We start from the raw sequence: 24,882 nt of genomic DNA on the forward strand, positions 1-24,882 counted from the left end.
ATCAGTTGTACATGCATTGCATGCACGAGAGTCAGGAATTTTTTATTCCCCTAGCAGCTCCTGTAGGGTCAGCTGTGGTGACAACTAGAGTGATGCTGCTATATTAGTGCATATTTACCAATGCCAACCCTATCCTTCCCTCAATTCCTTCTTACCACCTGTCACAGCATAGGAACCTCCTACTTGTCTTGCCTTAACAAGCTCCTAGGCCCTAGCATACAGCTTTCATCTTTATTTCTGTTAGTTCACCTCAAGAAAGAAGAGGGCAAGTGCTCAAGGACAGTACCCCCTCTGGGTCACCAGGGCATGCCTAATGTTCCAGACTTCAAGTTGTGTGCTGTAGGCGAGCATCTTATGCCTAACAGTGACCTGCACAATGTGTGGCTTCACTGTCTACTTGAAGAGCACCGCACAGAAGTGCAAAATCTAGGCGTTTCAAGCCCCATATCAGGAAGGCCTGGGTATTTAGTCTCCAGCAGCTTCTCATGGAGGCAGCACTGAAACCTCCTTAGCCTGAGAAACTAGCACCAGAGGCCAGCTGGTGTGCAGAGCCCCAGCTTTTGTGCGTGACACTGCACCAAAAGCTGGTGCCACCAAGGGCCTCCAACACCAAAGGCACAGCAGCAAGGCACCCACTCCCATCTTACCAACAGTGTGTGGCAGAAAAGAAGGCAGTGGCAGATGGCCCCATAAGTCATGCCCAAGGCAGGACCAAGCATGGTGAAAACAGTCCCTTGTGTGGGAGATCCAGGACCTGCCATTGACTCCAGCCCCAGAGCCGGAGCCATTGAGTCTGGCACGTGGCTCATCCCTGGGACACAGGAGTCTGGTGCAAATGTTGAACTCCCTGTTGATGCCTGACACACCTGGGGCTGCCTAAGACCTCGTAAAGATTTCGGAGATCAAGGTGTCTAGGGTGTGGGATAAACTGCCAGCACTGGGGAGACCGCACCACTTGAGGGACAAACCAGTGATGCTCTGATGCCCACAGTCCCTGTGGTGGCACCGGGATAGGTCGTCATCCTTGTCTTTGGACACCTGGCACTGGCAGATTCTTCGGTACCAAGCTCCTGGGAGAGAGGTGGACATCCCCTAAAAATAGCAGACAGCGAGCCACAGAGCTCGGTGTTAAGGTTGAGTTTTCACTTTAGGACAAGGTCAAGAGGAAACTGGTAGCAAGCCAAGTTTTGACTTTCCTGGTATGGGTTGAGGTCTCCAACGGCGTCTGCTCACAAAGCACCAACATCATCAGCACCCCCCTAGTCATTGCATTCAGATGGAGTCAGATGTGATGTCAACCCATTCACACTGGAGCCACACCAACTGCAGAGGACACAACCCTCTGGCACTGTGGCAATTGCAGTGGCTGCCACTCACATAATGGCCCTGCTGGACACCATAGGTATATCATCTGTCCCAAGGGGTACCCAGGCTAAGGAGGTTTCAGCGCTGCCTCTATGAGGAGCTACTGGACCCTATACTCCCAGTCCTTCCTGGTATGGGGCTTGTACTTCTAAGTGTGGTGTTCTTCATGTAGACAGCAAAGCCACATGTTGTGCAGGTCCCTGTTAGGCATAGGATGCTCACACACAAGCCACTGGTCCTGCTCTCCCCAGTATAGGTGCCACTCAAGGGTGTCCTCAGCCACTGCATCCTGTCCCCCCAAGACCCAGTATTTCACCAGCTGAGGGCCTGGGCCAAGCATCTCAAGCGGGTTGGCAGACCAGACCAGAGGAGGCAGCTCAGGTCCACCATCCCCCAGAGCCTCTTGGAGATACTCTGCCTGCGCCTGCTTATTCTTCCCCATCCCTGGACGAGACAGCGCTCGGCACCTCCATCGCTGGTCCCCTTCTGGTTGACGATAGGGCATACCAGGAGCTGTTAGGATAGGTAGCCCAAAACATGAATCTCCCCATGGAAGAAATCCAGGAGCTGGGGGACCCTATCCCCTGTCCCAGGAAGGGTCAGCCAGGGTGGCTCTGCCAATTATAAAGACTATCCATACTCTATAATAACTTGTCCCTTCAACCCCTTCTCTCTCATGGTGTCAGCTGTCTGCAAGGAGAGGCTGCAGGGGCAACAAGACCTATTAAAGTAAGAAGGTCTATTCTACTGGCGGTCTGCAGTTGATCGCTACCCAGCAGGTGATCCTCAGCCCATGTGCATTTAAGTCATGGGAGGCACATTCAAAGTATAAAGAGCTGCTAGCCTATGATACTCGGCAGGAGTTTGGGGACTGGATGGAGGAAGGCCACACCATAGAAAAGATCTCCCTGCAGGAGGCCCTGGAATCAGCAGCGAGGCCACTTTCAATAGGGGTGGCCTGCGCTGGTTGGTGTGGCTGCAAGCTTCAGGACTTCCTCTGGAGGTTTAGTACACGCTACAAGACCTCCCCTTTGAAAGCAAGAGTCTGTTCTCCAAACAGACAGACTCGAAGTTACATTTCCTCAAGGAACGAGCTCTGCAACCTACTAGGGATGGTCCTCATCCCTTAGCTAAGGTTGTTTTCAATCTTTAGTTAAGGTATATTCTTTTTAAAAAAAATTTAAAACGTGTGTTTAAGATTATACAAGAGAAACTACAATTTTATTAGATATGTGTGTATATATATTATAAGGCAAATCCATAAAATACTGGCTTAATGCTGTTACAACATTCAACAAGATCCATAATCCCTCCTTTTCAATGGCAGGAACACACAGGCTGTGGCAGCCCAATCCTCCTTAAAAGTTTGAGGACTTCCAAACCAGTAGGCAACTCTAAACTTAACTTGGCAGTGTCACTCCTATTAAGGCCATCCATGTGTTTTTAGAAGTAGTTTTAAGGCAATTTTAAAAGATGCTGTTTTATGAGTTTTGCTGTTGGAGAGTTTTAATCCTTTGAGGATCGGTTTTAAGGCACTTTGATGGAAGCCTTCCTCTCTGGTGAAGATGGATTCTGGTTCCCTCCTGATTGCTCCAGTCCCAGGAATTAAATGTTTTAGTTGAAGTCTCTCTTTTTTACAAGATACTTTCTGCCCCAAGGGTAGCTATCTTCTCATTTCGGAGGTTATTTGCCAGGGATGAGGCGGGATGAGGAAGGATTTTGCTGCATCCATCTCTATGTAGTGTAGAAGTGTCAATGATGTGTCCCCTTCTTGGGCTAAGTATGTTCCCCTCAGTGGGGAGAGGCTCAATGTCTTGCTGCAGTTAAAAGGATTTTTCTGCAGTGGGAGTCCATCACTGGCTGGATAAAATGGAGACTCTGCCATTTGGGAGGCAATCTCTCTCTGTATAATGCGGAGACTCTACCATTTGGGGTTAACTGCTGCCATGGACGAGACCCTCCTCTACCATTGGGGATTCAGTTTCTCCCCTTGTGAAGAGGGACTGACTCCCTGCCACTGGGGTGTCAATCTCCCCCTGAAGGAAGGGGAGACTCCCTGCCATTGGGGGTTCAGTCTCTGTCTGTAGGAAGGGGAGACGCCCTGCCATTGCTGATTCAGTCTCCCCCTGTAGCAAAGGGAGACTCCCTGCCATTGCGGATTCAGTCTCCCCCTGTAGCAAAGGGAGACTCCCTGCCATTCGGGGTTCAATCTGCTCCTGAGTGAAGGGGCGACTCCCTGCCATTCGGAATTCAATCTCCCTCTGTATGAAGTCGAGACTGCCTGCCATCCCCGGTTCCCTCTCCCCCTGTACCAAGGCCACCACTCTCTCCTTTCGGGCGGCAGTCTCCTGCTTCCATGCATCCAGGCTGTGCTCTGTCTCACTAGCCTCTTCTACCTCCCCCTCGAAGCTCGGTATTTCGTTTCTCCGCACCCTCCCAAGAGCGGAACGGCCTGCAGCAGGTCCCACGCGGGCGGAGGCGCTGCAGCTAAGGGCGGTCGCAATGCCCGCTAAGGCACAGGCCAGGATGGCGAGGAAGAAGCTCGGGCCAGGGGTCGAGGAGAGGCCAAGGGAATTCAGTTCCTTCTCAGTTTGGAGTCGGCTCCGTGTTAACTGGAAGAGGCAGGAGCACACAGCCGCGGCGCCAGCAGCGAGCAGGGCGACCACGCCGTGCAGGAGGGGGGCTACCACTCTGCCCCGCCGCAGCCCCAGGAAGTCCAGCACCAAGGCCCCGTAGCCGCACAGAATGGCCAGAATGCAGCAGACGGCTATGGAAATCATCAGGCCGCCTCCGGTCCGACCCAGGAGCGGGGAGTTAGGCGCGGGCTCTCTCGGGTTCATGACCCAGGCCGCTCCTAATACGAACTGGATCTCCTTGCCGCTCACTAGAACCCAGCTGGGGTAGGCCCCGGCCGTGCACATCACCGCCAGGGACAAACACTGGGCTACGGCCGCTGCTAGGCTGCCTTGTTGTCTTCTGCTTGATACCGAGATCAGCCGGCGCCGATCTTCAGAGATCGCCTCGCAGGGTGTCGCCTCTTCCGCTTTCATGGCGCCGGAGCTCAGAGCTCGGGAAGCTGGACGACTGAAGGGGAGTCAGTTCCGCAACCCACAGTGCTGCATTACTCCCATAGCCTTGAAATGACGGGGCACCGGAGCAACTTCTCAGGGGGAGTTGTCAGCAACCTGCGCAGATTTTAAGGGTTGTAGCAGTGTGGGCCATGCTCCCCCATGCTCCCCGCCGAGCCCACAGTAATCACCCAGCAAGGCAAGGATTTTCTGGCAATACGAAGTCGGAAAATAATTATTGTGTTTACAAAAAGAAGTAGGGGTTGACCTTCCTTAATCGGACTCCAAGGTTCTAAATACTTGAGAGAAAAAGGAAAAAATATTAGAGTTAAAAGTATATCCTCGGGGCCAGATTTTCCTCTTACTTCCCTCAGTGTAAATCAGAAGTAAATGTTGTCTCCTAATCAAGCATACACAGAAGACAGTTCTGTCAGACATTAGCGCTAACACAAGTCAGTAAAATTGTATGGGTTACTCTCATAATTTTTTAAAATTCCTTACAAGCTGGCGAGTGTGACTAAAAGGGGTTGTTCTCTGGGTTTTTTTTTTTCGTCTTTGAAAAAAAAATAAGTACAATTTTATCCAATCTGGTTTTTACAAAGAAATATGTTTGTTAACTAGCTTAAAAAGTGATTGTGGTGGACTAATTTTGTAATTTATTTATGGAATACATAGTTTTGTGTCAGCAAAATTTGTGGTTAATCTGATGAAGCAGGACAAAGAAAGATATTTTCAGCTATTTCACATATGTGTATATGGGGCCTTTCAAAATACCAATTTTATGTTACCAGGACAGATGTTTAGGTATTTTTGAGTGATGGTACTATTATAACGTACAGTATATATCATGATTTAATTACTTTTTCAAGGTTATTGCAATATTCTGTGTGTGTGTGTGTGTGTGTGTGTGTGTGTGTGTGTGTGTGTGTGTGTGTAGATTTTTAATCCACTATAACTCAGTATATTATAAATAAATACAAAATAGTCCATGTGCGCAATATTAGGTTCTTTGCACAATATTAGGTACTTTGACTGCCCTATAAAGTCTTGATGATTATCAATATAACAAATGGTAGCTCATGATATCAGTCAATTAATACTTCATAATTCATTCACTTTATGGTACTCTATTTTAATATCACCACCTTTAAGGGCTTGCGGGCAATCCTTCTAGTCTTGGATTGGATTCTCTTCAAAGCCTTAACACAGCTCCTAGACAAATGATCAAGAGACCAAAACTATATTGAACACTTGACATTGCTAAACACTTGGTTTTTAACTTCTGCATTTCTAAACATTAGTAAATGATATTAGGTCTGATCTTGATCCCATGGAAGCACATGAAAAAATTCTTTATTCCCTGGTATTGAATAAAGGTTCTCTTATTTAGCAGATGGATTTAACAAATATTTGATCATTACTCACAAATGGAAGCTCATCAGGACAATCTCATCACAGTCATCTCCAGCATTGGACAATACAGCTTCAAATTCCCTTTACTGTACAAATTTAAAGATCTCCTCCCCTGTCAATACAGGTTTAGAGTTAGTTCAAATCAGTTTTTTCTAGCTACTTTATTTTTGCTTTTCACAAACATCCTTGCCTTGTAGTTCTTACATATAGGGTGCATCTGCACTGCACACAGAGCTCGAAATAAGCTAAACAATTTGAGCTACGCAAATTGCACAACTTATTTCGAGTCAATTTCAAAATAGCTTATTTCGTAATTTGGTGCTGTCTACACAACAAAGCTAAATTTCAAAATAACCTGATATTCCAAAACGTCCCTTACACCTTGTGGAATGAGGAATATTTTGAAATAACAGCCTTGCTGTTAAAATGCGGGATAGCTATTTTGGGATACCTCCAGCATCCCAAAATAGCGCTGCAGTGTAGATGTAGCCACACTGTTAAATGTTATCAGAACAGACTCTCAAAATCTTTTTCAGGCCTAAATATGTCGTCTTTGCCAACACCTTGTACTGATCTTCAGTACAGGAATGTAGTTTATTCTTTAAGTTAAAATCCATCTAGGAAAATGCTAACTATAAGGCAATTACCCAAAAGGATACGGTAAATCCTTTGTGTATACAGATTACATATTGGCTTTATTTTTGTTTGTGTTAAATGTCATGTCAGATGACGATTACATCAAATATGTCAATACCAGCAAATAAAATTATGTAGTTTCAGCAAATTCATCAGTTTCCTCTCCCTTAACATGAGTACCTACTCTGATATTTTTAAGTGGACCAATGTGTTTGTCTGATAAATACGAAGAGCTGCATTATCTGGGGATCTTCCAGAACTGAAGGGCCATTTCCTACTTTATAAAGGCTTTGGAATATGATTCTTATAATCTGCCATACAGTTTTATTTAATTTGTTCTTGCTAAATTAAAAGTGTATATAGAACATGTATTAGAAGACTACTACTAGTCTACTACTACTAACCACTACTACTAGGAAAAATATATATATGTTAAATTTGTGATCATCCAAAGAACTCCTAAAATCCACATCTACCGTTTCCATAAGAAGTACAGGATTCCAGAAAACACCTTGATGCACATGTTCTCTACACTGACAGGTACCAGGATATCATGGCATTCCAGTTCCACAACAGTTGCAGAAAGCAGCAGCCTTCTCATATATACAAAAGCAAGTAACCATATCCTCAAACAACTGAAATCAGAGGCAGGAAAATAGGGCCCACCAAACTGCCAGAGCCAGACTGCCACTGTCCTATAGCCCAGAGGGAGCCTCATGCAACTCTCTGCCTGCCTCACCTATGCTACCTCTACCCCCCAGCACATCTTGCAGCTCCCATTGACTGGAAATCAGCCAATGGGAGCTGCCTGGGCCATGCTTACGGCACAGAAGGCTCCTCCCTCCAAGGGATATGTGGCACAAAGAGACGCATGTGGCTGCTATAGCTGGCTGCTTTGAATGTTGTGGGGCACGGGAGGCAGGGAGCCTGCCTGAGGTTCCCACTAGGTTGTTGGCTGGAGCCTGCTTAAGTCAAGCACCTAGCACCTCCCTCAGCCCTCTGTTACACCTGCTGCACCAGTTTACAACACAAACCTTTTGCGTGCGCACACATGCACACCCTGCTCCTATACTCATACACCCTCCCAGACACTGCACCCTCTTCTGCACCCAATCCTCTACCCTAGGTAACAATCTTCTCCTTCCCCATGTCACAATCTAAACCTCTGCACTCCCTCCTGCACCTCAATCCCCTGCCTCAGGTCATAACACCCTCCAAAATTCCCTCCCAGACTCCACACCCTCTTCTGCACTCCAGTTTACTACCCTAAGCTCCCTTCTCCACCCAACCTCCAGCCCAGATCCCACACCTCCCCCATTAATATCATGGAAGTGTGGTCCTTGACCATTTACCAAATTCTTGAAGTAGCCCCTTGTGATGGCTTCCTTCCCATACTTTATGTAAATTGGCTTGTAATACGAATATGAATACTTCAAAGATGCTTTAAACAAAATATCTCATGTAACCTATCAATTTTAATGTTACAATTTGTTGAATCTGTGTATCCTATATTCAGGGCTCGCCAAGCCGCAGCGAGCCCCGCTCGCCAGCTGCACGGTTCCGCACGCTGTGCATGCGCAGACCGCACTACGCATGCGCTGATTGTGCTGCGGCGCCATGCCGGGCTATAATCTACTTGCCCGGGGTGAGTAGATTACCTAAATTGTCGAGCCCTGCCTATGTTAGTATCATGTATCATTCTTGTATGTGAAGTTTGAAATATGAAGCGTAATCTGTTCATAATTGTAAATATGCTAATGAGAGCCATTAGTGATGCCCCAGAAGCTTAATGGCTTGGTGATCAACTCAACAGCTTGTAACAACCTTGTTTATCATAGAATCAAAGGGTTGGAAGACACCTCAGGAGGTTATTGAATCCAACTCTGAGCTAAAAGCGGAATGAAATAATCCCAGACAGGGCTTTGTTAAACCAGGATTTAAAAACCTCTAAGGATGGAGATTCACCATCTCCCTAGTAACCAATTCCAGTACTTCATCACCCTCTTACAGAAATAGTTTTTTCTAATATCCAATCTAGACTTCCCCCGACTGCAACTTGAAACCATTGCTCCTCGTTTTGTCATCTATCATCACTGAGAACAGCTTTTCCCATCCTCTTTGGAACCCCGATTCAGGTAGTTGAAGGCTGCTATCCAATCCTCCCTTACTCTTCTGTAGACTAAATAAACCCAAATCTCTCAGCCTCTTCTTATAAGTTGTGTTCCAGCCCCCTAATAATGTTTGTTGCCCTCTGATGGACTCTCTTCAATTTGTCCACATCCTTTCTGTAGCATGGGGGCCTAGAATTGGATGCAGAACTCCAGATGAGGCCTCACCAGTGCAGAATAAAAGGGAGTAATCACTTCCTTAGATCTGCTGGCAGTGCTCTTACTATTGCATCCCAATATTTGTTAGCCTTCTTGGCTTCAGGGACACACTATTGACTCATATTTAGCTTCTCATCCACTGTAATCCCCAGGTCCTTTTCTGCAGAACTACTGCTTAGCCAGTTGGTCCCCAGCCTGTAGCAGTGCTTGGGATTCTTCCATCTCAAGTGCAGGATTCTGCACTTGTCCTTGTTGAACTTCATCAGATTTCTTGTGGCCCAATCCTCCAATTTGTCTAGGTCACTCTGGACCCTATCCCTACTGTCCAGTGTATCTACCTCTTCCCCGTAGCTTAGTGTCATCTGCAAATCCATTCCCTCATTCAGGTCATTAAAAAAGATGTGGAGCAAAACCAGCCTTGGGGCACTCTGCTTGATACAGACCCCCAACCAGACATCGAGCTGTGTCCTGTGAATCCAGAAAGCAGCTGGTCTAGAAAGACACGTGACCATGCCACCTGATACTGAAGTCGATTTTGAACCTGGTGTTTTTCCATGGGGAAGGAGGGATGACAAACAAAAGATTCTCATCCTGGAGGAAAGTCTATAAGTAATGGAAACTTTGCTGGCCTTTGAAATTGCCTGACCCACCCTAAGAGAAAACTTGAAGAACTTTGAAAGGCTGGAAACCCAAGTCAGAGACCGAAATCAGCTGCTTAGGGTAAAAATTTGCATGTAACAAGTTTCCTAGTGAATTAGAACTAGCTATGCGTTTTCTATTCATTTTAATTTAGTGACTTACTTTCATCTGTTTGTTTCCTCTTGTAACCACTTAAATCCTACTTTTTGGTATATTCTCTGGTCTCAGAATGGTAGCAGTGTTAGTCTGGATCTGCAAAAAAACAATGAGGAGTCCTGTGCACCTTAAAGACTAACAGATTTATTTGGGCATAAGCTTTTGTGGGTAAAAACCACTTTGTCAGATGCATGGAGTAGAAATCCCACACATACGTATAGCAAAAGAAAGGAGTTACTTGTCAAGTGTAGCACCAGTGTTACCAAGGCCAATTCAGTCAGGGTGCATTTGGTTCACTCCCAGCAGCTGATGGAGAGGTGTGAATACCAAGAGAATATGCATTTTCTATTCATTTTAATTTAGTAATCTAATTTGGTCTGTCTTTATTTGCAGCCACTCAAATCCTACTTATTTTGTACATATTAAAAAAACCCATTGGCTACATCTAGACTGGCATGATTTTCCAGAAATGCTTTTAAGGGAAAAGTTTTCCGTTAAAAGCATTTTTGGAAAAGAGCATCTAGATTGGCACGGACGCTTTTCCGCAAAAGCACTTTCTACAGAAAGGCATCCGTGGCCAATCTAGACGCGCTTTTGCACAAAAAAGTCCCGATCGCCATTTTTGCGATCAGGGCTTTTTTGCGCAAAACAAATCTCAGCTGTCCACACTGGTCCTTTTGCGCAAAAGTTTTGTGCAAAAGGGACTTTTGCCCGAACGGGAGCAGCATAGTATTTCCGCAAAAAGCACTGATTTCTTACAGTAGGAAATTCAAGTGGCCAGTGTAGACAGCTGGCAAGTTTTTCTGGAAAAGCGGCTGATATTCCGGAAAAACTGGCCAGTCTAGACACAGCCCTTTTGCTTACTTTCCCGTGCAATATAAATAATTGTTACCTCAGGGGAGCAATCACTGTGCATAGCTCTCTTTCATTGATAAAGGGAGCTAACCTATAAGTTTTCCCTGTGGAAAACTTTTACAAAGAGTAAGACGGATTTATTTTGGGTTTTTTGGTTCCATTTGGTGGTTGGTTTCTTGGGTGCTGAGCCCTAGAATTGCATCCTCTCAGAGCTGAAGTTGTTCAGTGTCTGCACTGCTTTGCAGGGGATGGTAATCCCATTTCTGCACCTTGTCTGGGGGAGACTAGAAGATCTGTCCCAGCAGGACCGGATGGTGGGAAGACCCAGAGAGCAAACAGATAGGCAGGGGCAGATGACCGTTTTGCGGGCCCCCGGGCAGCATAATTCCGCGGGGTCCCCCCTTTGCCGCGGCACCACGACGCATGCGTGGGGCTTTCTGAAGCACAGGGCCTGGGGCGGCCGCCCCGTTCGCCCTACCCTATATCCGCCCCTGCAGATAGACATCACTGGCATGATCAGCACATTGGGGAACAATCCCAAGCAGACTTCTGTGATGGCCCCCACCATACCCCCTCACCAAAATTATTGCCCACCGGCTCAACTTAAATTATATCAGGATTCTGTTCAAAATTGGCATTATTTTTAAAAACCCTCTATCCATTTGATTCAGCCTTGCTGGCAAATAATTAAGGATGCAAAAGCCAGCTACTCATGCACACGGCTGCCCTTTCCCCCAATGTGTAAATGTGTAACTGTGTGTAACACATTTACTTAAAAACTTTTTAACATATACAAATGTGTCCCTCCGTGCCCTATTACTCCATAGTCTAACAGTAGCCCCTCTTAGCTTTTCAAACAATGTCACCACTGTTCATACAATAGTCTTCTTCCCTGAAGCTCTTTCTGTCTTGAGGAGTCTTCCTGTATAACTTTGTCTGACTGAGTACATTTATACCAAGAATGTTAAGTAAATCACTTTGTTATTGAGCTAACCCTGGTGTAGCTCCAACAGTGCTATCAATGAAGCTGAAAGGTGCATTAGGATGGAATGGATGTAGATATTTTTATTGACATCTTATTTTCCTGGACAGCTAGTACAACTTCCATTGTTACTACTACTGATGTAGCAGTACTAATGTGAGACTAACAGGGTTGCCAGATGGTTTCAACAAAAATACCGAACACACTTGACATTACATCACAATCTACATTCCATCTTATTTAGCAAATACCGGACATTTATATTTTCTCAATTTGTTTCCTGAACAGAAAGCTCAAATACTGGACTGTCCAGTTCAAAACCGGACACCTGGCAACCTTAGAGAATTGCCTAATTATTTTTGCACTGACAAGGCAATTTGTCCAAACATCTCCAAGCCCTCACAGTGGCTACGGAATCTGTGTCTGATGGTCATTTCCTATCACTGAGGTAGGATGATCAGATGTCCCAATTTTATACAAATAATTCCAATAATTGGGACTTTTTCTTATATAGGAGTCTATTACTATTCACCCCAATCCCTGTTTTTCACCTGGCCCCACTGGAGTGAAGAGCAGCTTTACCATTGACCTCAACAGAGCCAGGATCTCACCCCCAAACAAGACCAGAAATGTAAGCTGTGAACACCAACTTTAATTAAGTAGGGCCCTGGTATTTAACGAGTTCTGAAGCAGTAGCCACTACAGTGGCTATTGCTATAGCAAACTAGCCACACTCAACCAGCCAAATAGCCACAGTGGCTATTAGACACCACCAGAGTCGGGTATATCTACATTTAAAGTACTATAGCAGCTGCCAGGACAGCTGTGCCACTGTGGGGCTTCAGTCTAGACAACACCTACAGGACAGGAGGGATCCTCCCATTGGCTCAGATAATCCATCTCCCCTAGAAACAATTGCTAAATCCATAGAAAATGTCTTCCACCAGTCTAATGCTGTCCACATAGAGACTTGGCTTCATATCCTGCTCCGTGGCTGGATTTTTTCCACCCGCCTAATTTTTTACTGTAAATGTGTGGGATGGGCGGGAAGAAGGCCCTTCCGAGGGCGGGAGAGCTGCGAATGGCCAGCGCAACTAAAGCTAAAGAGCCTTTAACGGCCGCCGACCTTTGCCTGAGGCGGGGTACGTTTGAAAGTAGCAACGGCTCCAACCAACCCCTCGCCTCAGCTTTACTTTTGAACGGAACTTTCGGCGGCTGTCGGTTGGCTGCAGGGTCCAGCGGCGCATGCGCGACACGGGATTCCGTAACGTCTCTGCCTCTTCCTTCCTCGCCTCCCATCCGGAGAAAGCCTCTGATTGGAGGGGGTCGGGAGAGCGGTTTCGAGGCTAGCTGCAGGCTGAGAAAGCGAACCTTACCTCACCTCGGGAGGGAGTCAGTGGCTGCCTGAGGGGAAACCTGTGCGAGCCGGGTGAGTTTCCTTGCTACGGCGGGGAGGGACGCGGGGCAGCTGAGTGGGCTGCGGGGCGTGTGGTGGTTGCAGCGGATTAACGACACGGAAGGACTAAGTGTAGGAGGTAGTGGGGCCCTTAAAGGGGAAGGCACTGGGCGCTGTAGCCCCCTTTCTGTAGCGGGAGCAGCTAAAGACGTTCCACCTGTGCCCTGGCAGCGCGGTGGGATTGTCTCAGGAGGGTCAACTGCAGCCCCTTCCTCTCCGCGGGGCTCCCGCGGTCTGCTCTCCAGGCGTTGCCATAGTTCACTCAGTGGGCGCTGCAGGGGCACGGCCCTTGCCCTCTCCGTGCCTGTGCGGATTGCGGGCCCTTCTCTGGGGCTGCTATGAAATGTCTGAATTGAAGGAACTTGTGCTAATAGACCTGCTGCTTGTTTATCAAAGTGGCTTGCGGTTTTTGACTGGAAGGCGTTGTGGCGCGCGACTGAAGTGTTCGTGGTTAAAGTTACAATGGGGAGGGAGGGGATAGAAAAGAAGGGTTACTTGTAAGCATCGCCCTGAGATGCTAAGTGTGATGCTTACTGGGGTAATGGTTAACTGGTCTTCCCTCGCCCGTCTCCCCCTCCCCCAGGCTGCTACCAGTGGAGGGCTGCTTTAGTTGAGGTCCCCTGCCAGGGATCCTGCTTAGTTGGTTAACCAGTTAAACGTTAGGTTAACCTAATGTGGAACTGGTTCACTGATTAATCAGGATTTAACTGATACTTCTGCTATTGCACCAGCCATGGTCTCATCTGGGAGCTGCAGTCATGCCTCCAAGACTCAGATTCTGACCCCGAGGAGAAGCTGTATTCCAGGGCACCAAAAGGTCTCGACTGAGGCTTTGGGACAGCCTATCTTGGGAGAGTGACATATCACCAAGACTCGGTGTTGGTAATTGCATCATCATTGCCGGCTACTCGTGGGATGGGGGTAGATGGTTGTTCTTCTGGGCGATATGTCCCATCTCAGTGGGAAGAATGGCACCATGGTGTGCATGAGATCCTGTACAACACAGAAAGCCTCCAGTGTCAAAGGGAGTTGCAGGTTTCTGGTTGGGAGTGGCCATAATGGGCTTGTGGACTCTATTGCTTTGTGTTGACAGTTGACCGCAGAGGTGCGGTCACTGAGGTTTGGTCCTACTTGGGACTCCCTGTTTTTAGAAGTGGGAGTAAACCCCCTGTCGTGCTTTTTTTTTTTTTTTTTTTTTTTTCTGGGGCACTAGGGATTGAGAGCGGTGTCTGCATGCCAACAGAGGATCTCTCAGTGTGGTCACATGGTGCCAGGAAGACATGTCCTTACCTGGTGCTGGACACACTGATGGCACTGGTGTACTCTTCACCAAGGACAATGAACTTGGTGCTGGGTCTAAAGACTCTTGCTTTGGAGGCTGAAGAACAGCTTTCACCAGTAACATCTTCAGCTGTTGAGCTCTATCCTTCAGGGTTTTAGATCTGAAGGTCTTACAAATTGAGCACTAGTCCCTCTGATGGCTTTTGCTTAAACATTTCAGACACAAAATGTGGGGATTGCTTCTAGGCATGCACCTTGTGCAAGTTTCATAGTTTTGAAGCCCGGCGACCTAGGCATGTCCCAGTGTGAGTGACTCAAGGGAAGGGAGAAGCCCTCCTAAAGAGCACTTCTAACACTAAACAACTATACTAACTGCTTAAATCTGAACTAAAACTAATAACTATATACAACTATATATAAAAGCTAGCTGATAACTCACTGGTTGAAGATGAGAGCAGTGAAATTCTAGCTAACCATCAACAGTGGTAAGACAGAACTGAAGAGGGGACAGGTTGGCTGGGGTCTATATTCAGTGCCACAAGGGTGCCACTTCAGGGAGTGTTCATGCTGATCTTATGGCTAGCTGTAATGTTAAAATCTGTCTACAGTGCATGTGTACACACCTGATTAGAATTCACACTAACAAGCACTTGAACAATAGACTCTAATGCCATTATAATGAATAGAGTTTGTTGGGGCACTCAGGCCAGAGCCTTCCTCCCCAAGACCCGGTTCCAAGCAGGACAGACCTGATCCGAAATGTTTCATGAGAGCCCATCCTCTCACCACCACTCATTCGTTTCAGAAGTTGGACCATGTGGCAGCTTCTACTTACATGGTCCAGCACGCATGACTCCATCTGAGGCCTTTACAGGTGTGGCTGGTGTCCCCAACAGACACAACATAGCGTAATCAATGTACCAGATCACATATTGTTGTCACTTGCACAGTAGTTGAATCCTATATCGGTGTTGAAGGTCGACCTCCTTGTAGCTCCCTGCCTGCTGGTAAGGTCTCTGATGCCTTACATTTAAGCTGGGGAGCCCACCTATGTTATTTCAACTTGCAAGATCATTGGTTGAGTCATAATTGTCTCATAAATGTCAGGGAGCTCAGAGGGCTTAGCCTGCTAGGCTTTCCTGCCACATTTGAGGGCAAAGTGCTTCAGGTCCTGATGAACAACATACTACAATGTTCTATATCAACAAGAAACAGAGAGCTTGTTCATCAGCCCATTGTCAAGAAACTTCCACCTGTGGAATTTCTGTATACACCATGCCATTCATCTTGTAGCTGCATCCCTCCCTAGAGCCAGGAATGTGATCCCTCCATCATGATCATGTTCCAAAGGTGGGAGATTCCCCATGGGGACTTATTCACATCCAGACAGAACTGGAAGTACCACTTTTTTCGTATGGTTTGGGGGATTGACAGAGTCTCCCTGTTAGATACATTTTAGCTCATGTATGTCTTCCCACTAGTGCCAGAGTCCTCATGAAAATCAAACAGGACATAGTGATTGTGTGTAGAGCCTTGTGCAGATACAAAATTTGTCTCCACCCACATCTATGTCTGCAAAAATGAGGCGCAGATATTCACATTGACATCTGCAGATACCTGTGCATATCCACAAATTTTCAGGTTTGTAGGTACAAAATTTGTATCTGCATCCATATCTGCAAAAATGAACTGCAGATATCCGCATCGGTAGATGTGGATATCTGTGTATATCCACAGATTTGCAAGGCTCTGTGGATGTGATTCTTATAGCTCTGGTGTGGCTGACTCAGCACTGGTTTGGTATGCTGCTGGACCTCTGGGGAGGGAAGTGAACAGGTAACCAGTTAGTCGGTTATCCAGTTAGCATCACCCTTAACAGGAGACTTTTTACTGGGTAATAGTTAACCATTACCCAGGAGCAGCCTCCCACCCTGCAGCGGGCAGAGGGCTGCTCAAGCCCCAAAGGGCTGCTGGCTCCCAGCCCATGTGAGCTGGAAGTTAGCAGTCTTGTGCAGGGCCGGAAGCAGCGCACCTTCCCCTCCATGTCCGCCGCCTCCACCCACTCCCCCCCCCCCCAGCTTCTGCTTGCAGCCCCACACAAGGCTACTAACCCCAGTAGCAGTCCCTGCCTGTGGCACTGTAGCCACTCCAGGCAGGCCATGGCAGGTGGTAGGCCGCTCCAACCCTCCCTGTCTGCCCCCATTTAGTCAGTTAACTGGTAAAACTTTGCTGAACTGAATAATTATTTAGATGGGATTTTACATCCCTACCTCTCAGTGGCCACCCTGATACATCTGCTGCTTCAGCCAGACCTGATGTCCCAGAACCACAGCAATTTACATTAGGGATGTTAACTAATGATTAATTTACTAGTTGAGTAGTTGCTGGAATTTCTCTTTGATGAAAAAATTGCTGCTACTGATTAAATTTTTTTAATTAAAAAATTATCATCAGGCTGGACGCTCCACACAAGGTTGCTCACGGACGGGCCACTCTGAGCTGCATTCCAGTGCGTGCTCGCGGCCACCACTCTGCTCATGCTCACATCCCCTCGCCCCTCACATTTGGTGTCCCAGCCAGCGCATGCTAAAGGCTGGCCACTCAGTGCACGTGCCCCGCACCTGCAGGGAGAGATGTGTGGTGATAGCAGTGGCAGCGGCAGCAGCGGTGGCTCCAGCTCCAGGACCTGGGTTAGAGCAGTGGGTGCCTGGCTCGGAGGGGAGGGAAGGGGGTGAGCATGGCATCCTAGCCAGCACATGCTCCTCAAAGCCAGATGCTCAGCGAATGCACCCCAGCACCTGGAGGGAGATGTGCATAGCAGTAGCAGCAGTGGCACTGGGCATTAGGTTGGGAGAGGAGGGCGGTAGCGTTACAGTGGGGGGTAAAGAGGGCTGGTTCTGGGGGTGGGGATAGAGATTGGGTTGGCAGAGTGGGGGGAGAGTAGGAATCCCAGTACTGCATGCAGCTGTCATGGAGAGCAGAGGAAGAGCACCCGCTTCCTGAGAAGTTGAAGCTGGCATGCAGTCCCAGGACTCATACACACCCTGCACAGGCAGGCAGCAGAGGGAAGGAAGTCCCCGGCCCAGTGACAGACCCTGTGTTTCAGGAAGTGCACCAGTTTTTTATGGGCGGGGAAGGGAGGAGAGGGGAGGGGAAGAGCAGCTCGTGTGCTTCCAAAGACCCAGGATCCCCAGGTGCCAGCCGAGTTGTCCCTATCCCCTCTCCCTGGCCGGATCCCCGCTCCACCACTAGCACCCTGCCACCTGCCCCAGCACCCACCAGCACCTTGCCCCAGTACTCTGTCCCCTACCCCTAGTTGGGGCCACATTAGTGAGGCTTGGGGTTTTTTGGAGGAGTTGATTTTTGAATCTTGCTTGTGTGGCCCTGACTGACTTTTCTGTGGGCCAGTGGCCCCTGACTCAAAAAAGGTTCCCCACCCCTCTTATAAATAAAGACAATGCTGAAACATTGTGTTTGACATAATATTATTTAAAAATGAAGCCTGGCCAACAAGCCCCCATCTGGCTGCAGCATCATAACACTCCTGCATCCCCCAACCCCAAACTTGAGCCTATGATACACTGGAACCCCTTGTCCTGAGCCTCTCATCCCCTAACTCCTGCACCCCCACATTCCCAGTCTTCTGCCACAACACTCCTGCACCATCCACACACTGCAAATCTGTGTCTTGAGTCCATCATACTCCCAGCCTCCCTGCCCTGAGCCCCTCATGCACACCAGCCCAAACTCCTGCACCTTCACAGCCACCAGCCTGTGGCTTGCTCAGCACCCCAACCCTCCACCTGACCCCAACACTCTCCAGCCTGGAGCCCCCTCTCTGAGTCAGCATCCTCTTCTCTACTTCCTCCTGCACCCAAATTTCCTCCCCGAGCTTGTCCTTCTCACCCTTCTCCTTTTTTTGTGATGGTATGCCCCGGGACCTATATGCCCCCGTTATCCCCCAGCATGGCCTCTTCTCCCTCCCCCCCAACAACTTTCACCCTGGTACGTGGCTCTTCACACTCTATCACTGCTATTTTGGCTCTTCATCTCTAATGGGTTTGCCACCCCTGGACTAGTTGATAGGCACTTCCGCATTCCTCCTTTGAAATGTACAAGAGCCCTCCCTGGGGCTCTTGTACATTTCAAAGGAGGAATGCAGAACTCTGTGTGCAGCCTAGGGCAAGAGGAAGTCCTGCTGATTCTGGGCTGCACACAGGCGTGCCAACTTTGAAATGTACAACAGTCCTCAGCAGGGGTTCTTTTGCATTTCAAAGCAGAAATAACCTCATGGAGCTTGGGGTCAGCGGGGAACTCAGAATCCCCTGCTGACACAGTGCTCCATGCTGCGCTGCCGCTTTGAAATGCTGAGGCGTTTCAAAGCAGCAGCACCTCAAAGCTGAGCTTGGGCTCTGTGCAGCGCTGCCCCATCGAAATGCCGCTGTGGCATTTCAAAGGGACAGCACTCCATAGAACCCGGGGTCAGTTCTTTGCAGTGCTGCCCTTTTGAATGCCGCTTTGGTGTTTCAAAGCAGTAGCACTGCACAGCTGAGGCAGAGACCAGCTGTGCAGCACTTCTGCTTTCATATACCCCTTCTTCTTCCCCACCCTCTTTAGGCAGCAAGGGGGGGGGGGATTGACTAGTCCTTAGCATTCTTAATTTACATCCCAGTCTGGCAGTGTTTTACCTGACAGCCTGGCTCTTGTATGGCTAAATTCAGTAGAACAGGTCAGAGAATGGCAAAAAAAATTAAGCAAGAATAAAAGACACGTCAAGATGTAAGAAAAAATGTCCAACAAGGTACTCTTCATTTCCTGGCTGAAGAAAGATCTCAGTGTTTGTTGCATCAGTGGGGTGGTGTACTCGCTTCATGAACTGTCATGGTCTCTGTCTTCGGCAGCAAACAAAAAGCACAAAAGCTACTGAGAGACCTGGAAGAAAAAAATTAAGTCTTTCCAAAGCTTTAATAAAAAACAAAAAGGAATATGCACTTGAGCGGTCACAAAGAGGAAATATGGATGAAACACCAATGACATTTTATCTCCTGAACAGTAACTGGGGTGCTGGCCATGAAAAAAATCCATTTTGGTTTTTTCATTTTTGATCAATGGATCAAGGCTCTACCCTGTTGTTGTTTTCAAAAGAAAAACCATAAAATGTCCTGGGGTGTCATTGTGCACGCACGTGAAAGGGATGGATGAATGAAAGTGCGATTACTGAATGGCTGGAAAAAGTGTGGAATTAAAGACCACGAGCACTTCTCAAGAAACCACCTGTGCTTGTTTGGGACATGTTCAGGGCACATAGGATAGATGAGGTGAAACGTGGCCAGAAAATGAAAACTACTTGACCGTAATTAAGGATGTTAATTAACGAATAATTTACTAGTTGAGTAGTCGATGGAATTTCCATCGACTACTCGACTAGTTGATGGGCACTTCTGCATTTCTCCTTTGAAATGTACAAGAGATCCCACTGGGTCCACTGAGTCATCCACCTTGTGGTGTGGTACAGCTACTACATTCAGTGTTTGATTCCCCCCCCCCCCCCCCCCCCCCCCCCCCCAGCAAGGCTATGATTGCTGCCCTTGGTACTAGGGATGTAATAGTGTAGCTGATTAACTGATAAGCAAAAGCTTATAGGTTAATGCTATAGACTACATGCATTTCCCTCTCCCCTCCTCACCAGTAATTTTAGCAGGCTGGCCAGCAGCCCAGCTCAGTTCTGGCTTGCGATGGATCTGGGACCTACTCCCGCTACTGCTTTGCATTTAAAAAGTATTAAGAGCTGGGAAGGCAGGCAGCCTGGCTCAGGTCTGGCTTGTGCTGGGTCTGGGATTTTGCCCACCCGAGACGGGCTGCTACCACCTGGTGATGCTTCAAGGTTCAGCAGCACAGACAGGCAACTGGTCCGCAAGGGGAGCTGGTTTTTAAACTGACTCCCCTTGCAGACCTGCTCCCTCCTGGCACCCCACGCTACTGCCTTTGATACAACAGCCGCCCCCGCCCCAGGTACTATAGAATAGTTGAGTAACAATAAGAATTCATGAGGTTACTCAACTATCAGTTAACTGATATTTTATATCCCTACACCATACAGGCAGTGGTTTTGGAATACACTTGACATTCAGGGTATGTCTAGACTACATGGCTCCGTCGACGGAGCCACGTAGATGAGTTTACTAGACATAGGAAAATGAAGTGGCAATTTAAATAATCGCCGCTTCATTTACATCAAAATGGTCGCCATGCTGTGCCGATCAGCTGTTTGGTGGCAGAGCAGGACAGTCTGGATGCGCTGCGGTCGACAGAGGCTATGGTGGTGAACTCACCAGACGGACAGGGTAGCTCCTGTGGAGAGGAGGCTAGAAAGTCCAGAATTAGGCTGGGCCTTGTGGAACACCCCATCAGATATCTTTGCATTGGCATTTGTATTTTTGTTGTGTTTTGAGATGGAAAAGAACAAGTTTCATAATTGGAGGGAACATGATAATCCCCTGGCAATGTAAACAGGAGTTATGAGGAAAGACCCAGAGGTAGGCTGTGCAGGACATGAAGCCCAGGTATCTTGGGCATACTAGGTTTCCCCGAACTTTGAGAGTAATGGCAATTTTGGGATTAGGGGATTCCCCCAACCCCAAGTGCTAAAACTGACCATCCAGCTATACAGTTGTTATAAAAAACAAACAAACAAGGGGGCTGTACCCCCTGCTCGCTACACTCGCCAACCCCCATCTCTCTGGGAGTAGGTGTCTGACCGGGGGTCGGGGAGGGCAGGGTATCTGGCCAGAGAGAGGGGGCAGGAGCAAGTTGGGGGTAGGTGTCTGGCCAAAGGAGAGGGCGCAGGAGCGGGCTGGAGTGCGGGGTCTCAGCAGAAAGGGTGAGTGGGCTGGGTCGGGGGTCGTGCTCGGACTGCGGAGGGGACATGGGGCAGCTGGGGGTTGGGCTCAGATGGCAGAGAGGACTCTGTGTAGCCCGAGGGGGGTTGGACTCAGATGGCGGAGGGGACCCTGGCTGGCCACCGAAAACGGCTGAGGATATAGGCGTGTGGTGGCATGAGGACGCAGATGATGTGATGTCGTCACTCTGTCGTACCACAGGAATTTTTTTTAAAAATATATATAGAAAGAGATATTAGGAAGGCAAGAAAACTAGGATAGCTGAAGGTCCTGAGGAATAAAGTATCAGTTTAGTTCTAGGATATTGATTAATAAATTCCATGTTACTGTGGGCTGCTCATTAAAATTGTATTTTATGTTAAACCAGTTCATTATATGTTAACTAAATTGTATAAATGAACTTTTTTATTACAGAAAATGCATCATTTTGAGGAAGAATTAACTTGTTCCATTTGCTATAGTATATTTGAAGACCCACGTGTATTACCGTGCTCTCACACGTTTTGTAGAAATTGTCTGGAAAGTGTTCTTCAGCTGTCAAGCAACTTTTCCATATGGAGACCACTAAGACTTCCATTGAAGTGTCCCAACTGTAGAAGTATTGTTGAAATTCCTCCATCTGGTACTGAATCATTACCTATCAACTTTGCATTAAAAGCTATCATTGAAAAATATCAGCAAGAAGACCACCCAGATGTTGCAACATGTAGTGAACATTATAGGCAGCCATTAAATGTTTATTGTCTTTTGGATAGAAAATTAGTGTGTGGCCATTGTCTTACAATAGGTAAACATCATGGTCATCCTATCGATGACCTTCAAAGTGCCTTCATGAAAGAAAAGGAGACTCCTGGAAAACTCCTTGAGCAGTTAACTGATGAACATTGGACTAAGGTGTGTTTGCTCATTGAAAAGTTGGAAGAACAGAAGTCTCACTGTGAAAACATTGTTCAAGATGATAAAAAAGCTGTATTGCACTATTTTAAGAAACTTAATGACACACTGGAACATAAAAAGCAAGCTTTGCTGTCTGCTTTGGATGAAGTTAATGCTTACATTTCTGAAGAATATGCACCACTCATTGAAAATATGAAAAGAATGAGAGAAGAACAGCTTGATTTAATGTCATTGAACACATCTGTTCAAGAAGAGGAGTCTCCACTTCTTTTCCTTGAGAAGGTTGATGATGTGTGTCAACGCATAAAAGTTTTGAAACAAAAGCAATTACCAGATATTAAACCTGTTGAAGTTTATCCACGAATAGGACAGCTAATGAAGGATGTGTGGTCCAAAACTGAAATTGGTCAGATTAACAAGATCCTCACTCCAAAAATAAAGCTGATTCCAAAAGGGAAGGTATGCAACAAAGCCAGTGAGAAGGAAAGAGAACAGTCTAAGGAATTGCTTCAGTTTATAAACCCTTTAACAGTAATGCTAATTTCTATGATAATAGTGATAATTATGATTACATTTAGCAAACCTGTATTGTCAGTTGTAAATGAAGTAACTTTGGTATATATTTCAGATATCTTGCAGTTTGTTTATCAAGATCTATGGAACAACTTTCAGGCAGTCATGGAAATGCTATGCCATACATCTAATTTACTGAGAGAATTCATGGGGAGAATTGTTTCTTTTTCTTTCTGAGTATCTGAAATACTGAAATTAGTAGTTAAGATAATTATAGGAATTCTCATTACGTTTGCACTATTTTGCAAGGCTTTAAAAAAGTTTCGATCACAATGCTGCTGAAATAACAGATCCTTTACAAAACATGTAAACTTGTTCTCTATAATAATTAGTACCAGAATCAGTGCATCAGATAACTTTTGCAGAAATATGCAAAGTAGGATATTGAAGAGTATGTGGGGCAGGGTTATCTCTTTAATACCCCAATTTTCCCTTCCTTTTTTCTATCCTATGCCCCCACTACCCTGCCCATTTCTGAATCTCTGCTTTTTCTAACTGGTCATCATTCAACTCAATAAGGGCTGGATGGTAATTCTTCCTTAAAGTGGTATATACAGTTGGGCTTCCCTGTTCTGGCACCCTTGTGACCTGACTGGTCCCAAACCAGGAATTTTGCTGGACCAAGGAAGGTCAATGCTGGACCCTCTGTTGTCAGCCTCTGGGATCTTCTAGGGGACTGCCAACCTCCTGGCCACCAGGCCTCTGCCTTCCTGGCTGTCGGTGCCTGTTCCTGGGCTCCTCTCCTGGTTGCTGCCTACGTTCCCCACCCAGGCCAGATTCCATGCCACTGGGCTCCTGGCCACCACCCCAGCTCCGCTCCCAGCAAGGATCTTCCCAGCCCTGGCTTCTGGCTCCCAGGACTTTGTCCTTTTGTTTGTTTTTGTTAAAGAAAAAGCCCTAGAACTGTGATAATGCATTGTAAATTTATTCTTAAATATTGTTATTACATTTAAAATTAAAGTTACGTTTGCTTTAACATAAAAATGTTGACACACCCCGTCCTCCATAATCAAAGTAAGTGCAGTAGGTTCCATTAGTTAAAATACAAGGGACTGATTATGCCTCCACTGATATTTATTTGTAATAGGTTGATTAATTTACACTTAATAAATATTTTCCACTAGTGCAGGGATGGGCAATAATTTTTGGTGGGGGGGCCACTCTAAGCTTTTGGTAAGTGGTCAAGGGCTGGGCTTTTCTGTGGAGCAGGTGAAGGTCTAGGATAGAAGCTGGGTACAGAAGGGCACATGGGGTAAAGGACTGGAGTGCAGGAGAGGGTGTGAGGTCTGACAGGATGTTTGAGTGAAGGAGGGGGTTGTGACCTGGGGCAGAGGGTGCCAGAAGCAGGCTGTGGCTGGGAGGCACTTACCTAAGCATCTCCTGGCCTGCAGCATCCCCAAGGTAGGCTGGTCTCCCTACCTGCTGTAGCCCCAGACCACTTGAAAATACAGGTTGCTCCTTCCACATTGCTCTGGGTGGTGGAAGAGACTTGCCCTACCCCTGCCTCCTAAGCCAATCTCTCAGCTCCGATTGGCTGGATGTTTCCAGCCAATCGGAGCTGAGAGCCTGGCTGAGGTCAGTTCTTATTGGCCAATAGGAGCTGAGCATTGGGCTAGGGGCAGGGAGATAACACAAAGTCATCGATCCCCTTCCCCCACTCCAGAGCAGAGAAACATAGGGACTGCACTTTAAACTGTGGCAGCTGTGTGCCCAAGGATCCCGGCAGGGTGCTCCGCAAGCCAGATCCAGTGGCTTGGGAATAATTCAGTGCACATGAGCTCCAAATGGTACTTTTTTTTTAAAGGCATCAAAATTAACTGTGCCGTACCAACAAATATTTTTAATGTTTTAAAAATTCATTTATACTGTAGTACAGTAACACTTCTGGGCTGTTGTGTATTTTTTAAATAATGTAAGCACATTGCTTCTTAAAGAGATTAGTATACATGTGGCACCTGGCATTTTAAAAGCCTGATTTAAAAAAAAAAACCTCAGAGACTCACAGTCTGTTCCTCCAAAATGCCAAGAGCCTTCACTTTCCATTAACTTCAGTGGGAGTTAGGGACAGTCAGTATCTCACAATATCAAACCCAAGTTAAATCATTTAGTAGTCTAAACTATCACAGTTTTAGAGATCAAATGTTGAGCCTCTGCAACACCAATCAGGACTTGCCCCTATTATCTGTAAAATACCACTTTGAGGGCATGTCTAGACTACATGGCTCCGTCTGGACGGAGCATGTAGATTTGTTTACTCAGAAAAGGGAAATGAAGAGGCGATTTAAATAATCGCTGCTTCATTTAAATTAAAATGGCTGCCGCGCTGTGCCGATCA

General features: G+C 46.9%; 2 protein-coding genes across 12 annotated transcripts; one reads left to right on the top strand and one right to left on the bottom strand.

Annotated features, from left to right (window-relative positions):
• Positions 1 to 2,557: 2,557 nt before the first annotated feature.
• Positions 2,558 to 12,954, bottom strand: LOC106732037 (uncharacterized). 10 transcript variants are annotated; one of them, XM_089780796.1, is made up of 5 exons: positions 12,303 to 12,552; positions 9,611 to 9,700; positions 5,859 to 5,958; positions 5,579 to 5,645; positions 2,558 to 4,550 (listed from the first exon to the last, which is right to left on the bottom strand). In XM_089780796.1, the coding sequence occupies exon 5, from the start codon at positions 4,413 to 4,415 to the stop codon at positions 3,300 to 3,302; it is 1,116 nt and encodes a 371-aa protein (XP_089636922.1). In that variant the 5' UTR covers positions 4,416 to 4,550; positions 5,579 to 5,645; positions 5,859 to 5,958; positions 9,611 to 9,700; positions 12,303 to 12,552; the 3' UTR covers positions 2,558 to 3,299. The 10 variants fall into 10 exon arrangements, with proteins under 10 accessions (XP_089636922.1, XP_089636920.1, XP_075793950.2 ...); XM_089780794.1 differs by having other exon boundaries at positions 2,558 to 4,732; XM_075937835.2 differs by lacking the exons at positions 5,859 to 5,958; positions 12,303 to 12,552 and adding an exon at positions 12,818 to 12,952 and having other exon boundaries at positions 2,558 to 4,732.
• Positions 12,731 to 24,882, top strand: TRIM59 (tripartite motif containing 59). 2 transcript variants are annotated; one of them, XM_006123438.5, is made up of 2 exons: positions 12,731 to 12,870; positions 21,492 to 24,880. In XM_006123438.5, the coding sequence occupies exon 2, from the start codon at positions 21,495 to 21,497 to the stop codon at positions 22,722 to 22,724; it is 1,230 nt and encodes a 409-aa protein (XP_006123500.2). In that variant the 5' UTR covers positions 12,731 to 12,870; positions 21,492 to 21,494; the 3' UTR covers positions 22,725 to 24,880. The 2 variants fall into 2 exon arrangements, with proteins under 2 accessions (XP_006123500.2, XP_089636918.1); XM_089780792.1 differs by lacking the exon at positions 12,731 to 12,870 and adding an exon at positions 13,027 to 13,779 and having other exon boundaries at positions 21,492 to 24,882.

Source organism: Pelodiscus sinensis, chromosome 10 (genome assembly GCF_052426305.1).
Source record: "Pelodiscus sinensis isolate ZL-2025 chromosome 10, ASM5242630v1, whole genome shotgun sequence".
Lineage (NCBI taxonomy): Eukaryota > Metazoa > Chordata > Testudines > Trionychidae > Pelodiscus > Pelodiscus sinensis.